At 41.6% G+C, this 11489-nt stretch overlaps 2 protein-coding genes across 2 annotated transcripts; both read left to right on the top strand.

The window, feature by feature from the left end:
* Positions 1-2861: 2861 nt before the first annotated feature.
* On the top strand, positions 2862-3617 carry LOC107016632. The gene is made up of 2 exons (XM_015217045.1): positions 2862-2930; positions 3015-3617. The coding sequence occupies exons 1-2, from the start codon at positions 2862-2864 to the stop codon at positions 3615-3617; spliced, it is 672 nt and encodes a 223-aa protein (XP_015072531.1).
* A 3-nt stretch (positions 3618-3620) lies between these two features.
* LOC107016631 (uncharacterized protein K02A2.6-like) lies at positions 3621-4502 on the top strand. The gene has a single exon (XM_027916568.1). The coding sequence runs from the start codon at positions 3621-3623 to the stop codon at positions 4500-4502; it is 882 nt and encodes a 293-aa protein (XP_027772369.1).
* The last annotated feature ends 6987 nt before the right edge of the window (positions 4503-11489 follow it).

Here is an 11489-nt window from a genome sequence, read left to right as displayed (position 1 = left end):
GCAAAACCAGGTTAATGTAAGAGCGTTTGATGGTGTGCAAAGAGACACATTTGTGGCGGTGAACTTGACCCTCCAAATGGGCCCCGTGGAGTTCAACGCGAAGTTCCAAGTGTTGGATATCGACACCATCTATAACCTGCTTTTGGGAAGGCCGTTCATTCACATGGCTGGAGGCGTCCCCTCCACTCTCCATCAAATGATGAAGCTGGTATGGAAAAATGAGGAGCTAGTTGTTCACGGCGAAAGAAGCCCTTCAGGCAAGCAGGTGCGAGTCTTTGACGAGACGCCGCAAGGTTCGGATTTTTACACGGTGGAGTTGGTAAATGCCACCGAAGAGGATTTGGCCCCGCAGACCCCCATGCCGGCCGTGTACAGAATGATCGCCACGGTAATGCTGCAGAATGGGTTCGAACCAGGTTTCGGATTGGGAAGAAATTCCCAAGGTATTATCGAGCCAGTTCCGGTCCTTGCTAAAGGATCAAAATACGGTTTGGGGTATAACCCCATAGATGACGATGTGAAGATGAAGAAGAAAAAGGATCAAGAGTTGGCTAAACCAATCCCGCATCTGTATCAATCCTTTCCAGTCCGGGAGTATGCCGAGCCAGCAGACTGTGGGGAAGGAATCTGTGACCTTTTCAAGGAGATCAATGCTATCATCGAGGAGGAGGCCGAGCCAGCTGGTATTCGTAATGCTGAACCAGGGGCGATGCTGCAGAATTGGACTTCCTCGCCAATCCTGATGTCCCGAACTCTTTGGTAGAAAGGAGTTATTTTATGCATACTAAAATCGGTGGTTGTCCGGAAGAGGCCCGAGACCCACCATTTCTGCATTTTTCTTAATTGTTTGAATTTTGAATTTTCGTTGTGATGTTTAAAAAAGCGACATGGCCCTGTGCCATGACCAAAGTTTGCATTTTTGTTTTAAGTGAAAGCCTCCTTATTTTGTTTTTAAACTTTGTTTATTTAGTTGCTTGTTATACTTTACTTTCCTAATTTTGTCTGTTTATGATTTCAGTAACATAAGTTACAGGCCTGCCAATGTCATGTCATGTCATGAGCTAAATGAGCAAAATGAGACAGATGACGACAAGGTTGACGACTATGAAGAAGAAAATGGGGAACCAGATTATGTTGCAGAGGAATTTCGACAGTTCGAGGATTATCGTAAACCGAATCTGAAGGAGACAGAAACGGTGAATTTGGGAGATTCAGAATGTGTCAAAGAGGTTAAGATCAGCACCTACCTGAATGGAATTCAGAAAGAGAGCCTGGTTCACTTGCTTGCCGAATATAGTGATGTGTTTGTTTGGGAAGTCAGTGACATGCAGGGGTTGAGTACTGATGTTGTATCTCATAAGCTACCAATCAACCCAGGGTTCGAGCCGGTGAAACAAAAGACTCGTAAATTCAAACCGGAACTGAGTTTGAAGATTAAGGAAGAAATCACCAAGCAAATAGAGTCTCGATTGGTGGAAGTAACGCAATATCCAACCTGGTTGGCCAATGTTGTTCCGGTCGCCAAGAAGGATGGGAAAATCAGGATTTGTGTTGATTATAGAGATCTCAACAAGGCTAGTCCGAAGGATTATTTTCCGTTGCCGAATATCCATATTTTGATTGACAATTGTGCCAAACATGAGATGCAGTCATTTGTTGACTGTTACGCAGGTTATCACCAAATTTTGATGGATGAAGAAGACGCGGAAAAAACGGCATTCATTACACCTTGGGGTGTATATCACTACAGGGTGATGTCGTTCGGCCTCAAGAACACCGGTGCCACTTACATGAGAGCCATGACGACTATTTTCCATGACATGATTCATAAGGAAATTGAAGTGTACGTGGACGACGTCATAATCAAATCCCGCGAGAGTTCAGATCATTTGACACACCTGAGAAAATTCTTTGAACGTTTGCGTCGGTACAACTTGAAGTTAAATCCTGCCAAATGCGCTTTTGGAGTCCCAGCTGGGAAGTTGTTGGGGTTTATAGTCAGCATAAGAGGTATTGAGCTCGACCCCTCCAAGATTAAAGCAATTCAAGAGTTACCTCCGCCGAGAACGAGAAAAGAGGTGATGAGTTTCTTAGGAAGGTTAAACTATATCAGCCGGTTTATAGCACAATCAACAGTGGTGTGTGAACCTATTTTCAAGTTACTGAAGAAAGACGCCCCGACTAAGTGGACTGAGGAGTGCCAAACTGCTTTCGATGCTATCAAGAGCTACTTGTCTAACCCACCGGTATTGGTTCCTCCGTGAGAAGGTAGTCCTTTGTTGCTATATTTGTCTATCTCAGATAGTGCCTTCAGATGTGTACTTGGTCAACACGACGAGACAGGAAAGAAGGAAAAGGCTATCTACTACATAAGCAAGAAATTTACTCCGTACGAGTCTCGGTACACTTTGCTGGAGAGAACATGTTGTGCTCTGACGTGGCTTGCCCAGAAATTGAGACATTATTTGTCTTCGTATACTACATATCTCATTTCCAGAATGCATCCATTGAAGTATATTTTCCAGAAAGCGATGCCGATTGGAAAGTTAGCTAAATGGCAAATGCTGTTGAGTGAGTTTGATATCGTGTACGTGACTCAGAAGGCAATAAAGGCACAAGCTTTGGCTGATCATCTTGCGGAAAATTCTGTTGACGAATAATATGAACCACTTAACACATATTTTCACGATGAAGAAGTGTCATTTGTGGGTAAAGATATTTCTGAAGCGTATCCAGGTTGGAGATTATTCTTTGACGGAGCGGCGAATCACCAAGGTAAAGGTATTGGAGCAGTCTTAGTATCAGAATCTGGACAGCACTATCCTATGGCAGCTAAACTATGATTCAATTGCACAAACAATATGGCTGAATACGAAGCTTGTATTCTTGGTTTAAAAATGGCCATCGACATGAATGTCTACGAGTTATTGGTTATTGGAGATTCAGACCTTTTGATTCATCAGGTTCAAGGTGAATGGGCTGTGAAGAACCCGAAGATTATACCTTACGTACAGTATGTGCAAAATCTGTGTAAAAGGTTTCGCAAGATCGAGTTCAGACATACTCCCAGAATACAGAATGAATTAGCTGATGCTCTAGCCACCATCGCTTCAATGATCAAACATCCGGATAATGATTACATTGACCCGCTGGATATAGAGTTGAAGGAACACCTAGTCCATTGTTCACATGTTGAATCAGAACCAGACGGTTTGCCTTGGTATTTTGACATAAAGAGGTACTTGGAGTCTGAGACATATCCGGAAGACGCTACATCTAATCAGAAGAAGTCGATATGTCGTATGGCTCTCAATTTCTTTCTAAATGGAGAAGTCTTGTACAGGAGGACTCCAGATTTGGGTCTTTTAAGATGTGTGGATGCTGCTGAAGCTGTGAGGCTTATTGAACAGATACATGCTGGAGTTTGCGGCACACATATGAATGGGCTTACTTTGGCAAGAAAGGTTCTTCGAGCCGGTAATTTCTGGATGACTATGGAGAATGACTGTTGCAAATTCGTGCAAAAATGCCACAAATGTCAAGTGCACGGCGATTTGATACGGGTGCCACCTCACGAACTTAACGCTATGAGTTCACCTTGGCCATTTGTAGCTTAGGGAATGGACGTCATCGGTCCTATAGAGCCGGTCGCTTCTAGTGGACACAGATTCATTTTGGTTTCCATTGATTATTTCACCAAGTGGGTGGAAGCAGCTTCTTACAAGTCGGTATCCAAGAAAGTGGTAGCCGATTTTGTCCGCAACAATTTGATATGCAGATTTGGGGTTCCAGAATCCATCATTACTGATAACGGCGCAAATCTCAACAGTCATCTGATGAAAGAGATATGTGAACAATTTAAGATTATTCATCGAAAGTCAACTGCTTATCGCCCCCAAATGAACGGAGCTGTAGAGGCCGCCAACAAGAATATCAAAAAGATTTTGAGGAAAATGATTGACAAACAGCGATGTTGGCATGAAATGTTGCCATATGCTCTACTAGTTTATCGAACGACGGTCAGAACATCGACTGGGGCTACTCCATACTTGCTAGTATATGGAACAGAGGCAGTCGTACCTGTTGAAGTCGAGATACCGTCATTGAGCATCATCCAAGAAGCTGAGTTAAGTAACGCTGAATGGGTTAGCAAACGGTTTGATCAACTAACTTTGATTGATGAGAAGAGAATGGTTGATGTATGCCATGGCCAACTATATAGACAGAGCATGACTCGCGCTTTTCACAAAAAAGTAAGAACCAGAAATTTCGAAGTCGGTCAATTGGTTCTTAAGCGTATTTTTCCTCATCAAGACGAGTACAAAGGAAAGTTCGCACCAAACTGGCAAGGTCCCTACATGGTTCGCAAAGTACTATCTGTAGGTGCTTTGGTCCTGTCAGAGATGGATGGCGCTGTATGGCCCAAACTTATCAACACAGATGCTGTCAAGAGATACTATGCGCGAAGTTTCATTTTTGCATTTTCTGTTATTTACTTGTAATCGTTCTGTTTGCTGGTATTTGTTCAATTTGAATTCTTATCCCTCTTGTAATGAACTACGTCTGACCTGAATTCCCGAGAACGAGATACGTAGGCGGCCTATGTCGGCTTCGGTCACCCCATCTATCCCCTTTAATTATTTCTTTGTAATGAACTACGTCTGACCTGAATTCTTGAGAATGAGATACGTAGGCGGCCTATGTCGGCTTCGTTCACCCCATCTATCCCCTTTAATTATTTCTTTGTATCGGAACTACGTTCGACCTGAATTCTCAAGAATGGGATACGTAGGCGGCCTTTGTCGGCCTCGGTCGGTTTCTTTGTAAATTTTATTCTTGTTAACCTTTAAGGGGGAACTACGTTTTACCTGATTCCTGCCTCAATGGGATACGTAGGCGCCACAAGGGTTCGGTCATATTTACCATAAGTTCTATCCCTTCTTGCAGTGAAACTGGGACAGAATTTTTGAGAGGGACTCAAAAATTCTCCAGAAGAAGCCTTTTCTTCAGCAAGTCAAACTAAAGATATTTCGAGATCTACAACTGGGACAGAATTTTTGAGAAAATATCAAAAATCCCGCGATCTGTTCAGTTACAGTGGAAAGATAAGCAAGACAGTAAACTGGAACAGAAATTTTGAGAATGGCTTCAAAATTTCGATATGGGTCTTCCCTACAAGTCCGGAGTGACTCTGAAACTCACCAGCGAAAGATCAGATAGACCTTCAAGTGTCAGATTCGAAAAAGCTCGTTAAGCCTGATATGACATGACTTGGCAGTGACCTTTTCAAGATACTATTTCTTAAAAAATTTATTTCTCTCAAATTTTCCCTTTTATGTTCAATTTGTTTTGGCATAAAATATTTTGTACTATCTATCAAGAGTCGGGAAATCGGGAAACCAATCGGAGATATCAAAACAAGGAGCAAACAACTGAAAAAATCGACACAGATCAGTATGTTTTAAAACTGACAATTTTTCTGTGGATGCAGGTTTATAGCTTTGCTTTGAAATCGGCCAAATTCCCCCGACGAATGAATATTGAGACCTCCCAAAGAGGAGAAAACTATCCCCAAAACCAGTAATTTTACTGGGAGCAGGAGGCAGTTCATATCGTTTGTGTCAGGATGCTTGGGAATGTGGTTTGTTTATTTCAAGCCATTCCCAACAATATGAAATTTACCCCAGAAGAGATAGTTATGTTATTATTATTTCATTATTATCGATCAAGGCGATATATTATTTGGAGATCGTCTTGCCATTATTATCAGCGCGGGCGATAGAAATATTCATGTGTTACGAGTTAAAAATCATGCATTGCGGAAAACCATGCATCGCGAAGAATCATGCATTGCGAAAAGTCATGCATCGCGGAAGTCATACATTGCGGAAAATCATGCATTGCGGAAATCATGCATAGCGAAGAATCATGCATTGCAAAAAGTCATGCATCGCGAAAATCATGCATAGCGAAGAATCATGCATTGCAAAAGTCATGCATCGCGGAAATCATGCATTGCGGAAAGTCATGCATTGCGGAAAATCATGCATCGCGAGTTTGGAATTTATGCATCACGAGAAGATTTCATGCCTCGTCAAATTTATACATCGCGAGAAGATTTCATCCCTCGCAAAATTTTATGCATCACGAGAAGATTTCATGCCTCGTCAAAATTCATACATCGCGAGAAGATTTCATGCCTCGCTGAAATTTAGACATCGCGAGAAGAGTTCATACCTCGCCGAAATTTATGCATCACGAGAAGAATCCATGCCTCGTTGAAATTTACACATCGCGAGAAGATTTCATGCCTCGCTGAAATTTAGACATCGCGAGAAGATTTCATCCCTCGCAAAATTTTATGCATCACGAGAAGATTTCATGCCTCGTCAAAATTCATACATCGCGAGAAGATTTCATGCCTCGCTGAAATTTAGACATCGCGAGAAGATTTCATCCCTCGCAAAATTTTATGCATCACGAGAAGATTTCATGCCTCGTCAAAATTCATACATCGCGAGAAGATTTCATGCCTCGCTGAAATTTAGACATCGCGAGAAGATTTCATCCCTCGCAAAATTTTATGCATCACGAGAAGATTTCATGCCTCGTCAAAATTCATACATCGCGAGAAGATTTCATGCCTCGCTGAAATTTAGACATCGCGAGAAGATTTCATCCCTCGCAAAATTTTATGCATCACGAGAAGATTTCATGCCTCGTCAAAATTCATACATCGCGAGAAGATTTCATGCCTCGCTGAAATTTAGACATCGCGAGAAGATTTCATCCCTCGCAAAATTTTATGCATCACGAGAAGATTTCATGCCTCGTCAAAATTCATACATCGCGAGAAGATTTCATGCCTCGCTGAAATTTAGACATCGCGAGAAGATTTCATCCCTCGCAAAATTTTATGCATCACGAGAAGATTTCATGCCTCGTCAAAATTCATACATCGCGAGAAGATTTCATGCCTCGCTGAAATTTAGACATCGCGAGAAGATTTCATCCCTCGCAAAATTTTATGCATCACGAGAAGATTTCATGCCTCGTCAAAATTCATACATCGCGAGAAGATTTCATGCCTCGCTGAAATTTAGACATCGCGAGAAGATTTCATCCCTCGCAAAATTTTATGCATCACGAGAAGATTTCATGCCTCGTCAAAATTCATACATCGCGAGAAGATTTCATGCCTCGCTGAAATTTAGACATCGCGAGAAGATTTCATCCCTCGCAAAATTTTATGCATCACGAGAAGATTTCATGCCTCGTCAAAATTCATACATCGCGAGAAGATTTCATGCCTCGCTGAAATTTAGACATCGCGAGAAGATTTCATCCCTCGCAAAATTTTATGCATCACGAGAAGATTTCATGCCTCGTCAAAATTCATACATCGCGAGAAGATTTCATGCCTCGCTGAAATTTAGACATCGCGAGAAGATTTCATCCCTCGCAAAATTTTATGCATCACGAGAAGATTTCATGCCTCGTCAAAATTCATACATCGCGAGAAGATTTCATGCCTCGCTGAAATTTAGACATCGCGAGAAGATTTCATCCCTCGCAAAATTTTATGCATCACGAGAAGATTTCATGCCTCGTCAAAATTCATACATCGCGAGAAGATTTCATGCCTCGCTGAAATTTAGACATCGCGAGAAGATTTCATCCCTCGCAAAATTTTATGCATCACGAGAAGATTTCATGCCTCGTCAAAATTCATACATCGCGAGAAGATTTCATGCCTCGCTGAAATTTAGACATCGCGAGAAGATTTCATCCCTCGCAAAATTTTATGCATCACGAGAAGATTTCATGCCTCGTCAAAATTCATACATCGCGAGAAGATTTCATGCCTCGCTGAAATTTAGACATCGCGAGAAGATTTCATCCCTCGCAAAATTTTATGCATCACGAGAAGATTTCATGCCTCGTCAAAATTCATACATCGCGAGAAGATTTCATGCCTCGCTGAAATTTAGACATCGCGAGAAGATTTCATCCCTCGCAAAATTTTATGCATCACGAGAAGATTTCATGCCTCGTCAAAATTCATACATCGCGAGAAGATTTCATGCCTCGCTGAAATTTAGACATCGCGAGAAGATTTCATCCCTCGCAAAATTTTATGCATCACGAGAAGATTTCATGCCTCGTCAAAATTCATACATCGCGAGAAGATTTCATGCCTCGCTGAAATTTAGACATCGCGAGAAGAGTTCATACCTCGCCGAAATTTATGCATCACGAGAAGAATCCATGCCTCGTTGAAATTTACACATCGCGAGAAGATTTCATGCCTCGCTGAAAGTTATGCATTGCGAGAAGATTTCATACCTCGCAGGAATTTATGTATCGCGGGAAGACGTCCATGCCCCGCAAGAGGACATATACGGATAAAGAAAGGGAAATCGTGTATCCCAAGAGCAATATTTATCCATCGGCCTCAACTACATTCTTTTATTTTTGATAAAAGTAAACATCCAGAAGAGCATCAAAGATGACAACAGAAGAAATATAAATATCACACCGGCATTTATTTATTTATTTCGACATCAAGTATAGAGTACATTTGAAGATTATATTGCAAAACACAAGTCATAAGCTTTATTTGGTGTACGTCAGACCAATCGAGTCGACGTCGAATATTGAGGAGAACAATGGAGTGTCGACATGGTAAAAGACACTGTCTCCCATCCTAATTGCATTTTGTAAGCTGACGAGTTTTATCTCAGTCTTTGTCGAGAGCATCCAAAAGGATGAATTCTCCAAAAAACCACAGGTGCGGACGACATCAAAAAGGATGCAGCACAACGTGGAACTTTTTCTTAGCAGCGAACTGGGACACAGTCCAAAGAGGAATGTCAAACTCTTAGGACGCGAGCGGAGCGACTTCCACCACAATCGAACCACCCCTATCGAAGCATGTGGGTTTTTCTTTAGTTCTGTCAGTTTCAGTCTCGCATCCGAAGTTTCGATTTATCGGAAGCAAGTTTCCAATCTGAGTGACAATGCGCCAAGAGCTTTGGAAATTATGTCCGTGTAAGTTCTTAATTATAGGTGTGAAGCGCGCCACATTCATGGCTAAGAGGTTACAAGCCTCCTTTTCATACTCGCTTAATTTGTCACTTGTCCAAAATTGAAGGTTATCTAGCATAATAGGTTTCCTTTTCCACTGATCGAGTCGAACTACACACAGCCTGATTCCGAAGGTTTAAGGATATATAGGCGGATTCGATGTTGAAAACTCGGCTGTATTCCAACATTCGCTCTCGAATTCTATTCTCGAGCATTTCGATACCTTCATAATTCGGTATCGAGGTGGCTTTTGATTCTTTCAAAATCATGCGGTAAATCAAGCTTATCGAACTACAAGTGGGCTGAATTCTCATATAGCCCGAGATATGTAGGAAACCCGTTTCAAGGGTTCGGCCGTAATTCCTAAACCCTTTGTCGAATCCTTCCTTTAAAAAATGAATGGGGTTGGTCAAAATTGGTTTGGTCAATTTCATTTTTTCCTCGAATTGCTTGCATCAATCCAAGTAAAATGAGGGACAGTTGTTGACACCCAATTTTGACCCGCGTCGGTATAAATTAATTCTCGAGCATTGCAAGTCTTCTAAACAATTTAAATTAAGTAGTTTCATAAATTTCGCGAAATTTAAATGATATAATGCATGAACTTTGTGTTACTTCGGTTACTTCCGTCGTAGTTCTTAGATAATATATATTTTACATCGTTATGTATATAATTAGTATATTTTATGACTATTCAAAAAAACCATTCAAAAAATATTTTAAGTTTAGTAAGTATTATATTAAGCTAGTTTAGTTTAAAATATGGTTATATTTTTTAACGACTATTTTACAATTTAAATAAATTACTAAATAAAGAAGCTCGTTAATTAATTAATACAAATTCGTTTATTTAAGGATTAGCCAAATTTTATCATCTTAACTCTATTTGGCTACTTATCAAATTAACCCAAATCTCCTCCCCATTCCCATCCCAGCAGCCCACAAATTCCAAGCCCAATTCGTAGGATCAAACCCTTCCTTTTAACATCAGAATTGGGCCTTTATTTTATTCCCTTTCAGCAGCCCACTTCAATCCCTTTCTTTCTAAATTCTCAACCCAAACTCCCAAGCCCACTCTTTTTTTCAGCAGCCCACCTCAACTCTTTTAAATAATCCACCCAACTAATATTAAATCCAACCCATAACCCACTCCCCCCAAATTAAATCCCTAACCCAACCCAATTCCATTCCTTAGCCCGTCCCAATTAATCCCAGGCGGCCCACTCCCCTCAACCCAACATTCCCCTTAACTTCTTGACCCGGCCCGTTCCCTTCCTTCTTCCCCCTTCCCCTCACGCGATCCCCCACACCCAGACGGAAATCCCCAGAACAAAAACAGGAAATTTCCAGGAACCCCCGCGTCTCCCCCCACGCTCTTTCCCTCCTCCTCTCTCTAGCGCGTGGAGGAGCGAGGCAGCAACGGACACCTGCTGTCCTGCTGCTTCGTACGCGACTCTGCGCACAAGACGACGCGAGATTTCGTCCTTCCAAGCGGGAGATTATGCCACGCAAGAGCACGAGGACATTAGCTTCGATCCGAGCCGTCCAGCGATTTGTTTTCCTGAGATTGATGGCCTTGGGTACAAAACCCAGCTGGATTTTCTTATCCAAAGGGGAGGATTTTGAATTTCATTTTGAGGGGAAATCCCGAATTCGCCCCAAGCCTTTCCTTGTTTTTCCCCCGCCCTCCTAACCCAAAAACCCTAGTTTTTTTTCTATAAAAACCCCCTATCTTCTTCAGAAAAGGGGTTGGGAAATTTTGGGGTTGAGAAAATTGTTGAAAGGAAGTTCTCTGTTTTTTTTTATTGTCGTATGAACTAAAGAAATTATAGAGAGTTGGAAAAACTTGGTTTTAGGTTGGGTAATAGAATTTTCGGGAGGGACATTTATAGACAGAAAGTTTAGACGAAGTGCTGGCTCATCTCTATTCTCTGTTTTAAAACAGAGCAAATCTCTGGGTTGGAGATTTCAAAAGGAGATTCATAATAGCTTATGCACACCCATATACGCTCGTGGAAACCGAATTCGAAACAGAAGTTGCTGAGTTTCTCGCCCATTACTCTCAAACAGTAGCATTCCGGTTGTGAAGTCGTTACTTCTCTGCTCGTTTTCGTCTCAGTCTTGCTGCTCGGAGAGAGGTAATACCCTGCTTCATATGTTTGTTTTTCTCGTTCCTTTCGTGTTGAAGTGGCCTCTCCTGATGTTTTGGTGATTTGCGAGGTGCTAGTAGTCATGAGATTTGAATGCGAATGTATGTTGCTGCTAACTCGTTAATTCTCTCTTCATCGTCTGTTCATTAGGATATGCTTAGGTTGTTCGTTCTTCTTGCGTGTTTAAAGATAGTCTTCTCTTGTTTCACTTCCCTCATCTACGTTCTTTTGTTCTTAGCTGTTATAGTCCGT

The sequence above is a fragment of the Solanum pennellii genome, chromosome 4, assembly GCF_001406875.1.
Source record: "Solanum pennellii chromosome 4, SPENNV200".
Taxonomy (NCBI): Eukaryota; Viridiplantae; Streptophyta; class Magnoliopsida; order Solanales; family Solanaceae; genus Solanum; species Solanum pennellii.
The sequence above is the reverse complement of the archived record's forward strand: the minus strand, read 5'-3'. Positions and strand labels throughout refer to the sequence as shown.

Coding starts and splice junctions, on each gene's coding strand:
- LOC107016632 (XM_015217045.1), top strand. CDS start 2,862: ATGGCTGAATACGAAGCTTGTATTCTTGGTTTAAAAATGGCCATCGAC. Junction 2,931..3,014: donor TGAATGTCTACGAGTTATTG/GTTATTGGAGAT, acceptor CCTTACGTACAG/TATGTGCAAAATCTGTGTAA.
- LOC107016631 (XM_027916568.1), top strand. CDS start 3,621: ATGGACGTCATCGGTCCTATAGAGCCGGTCGCTTCTAGTGGACACAGA.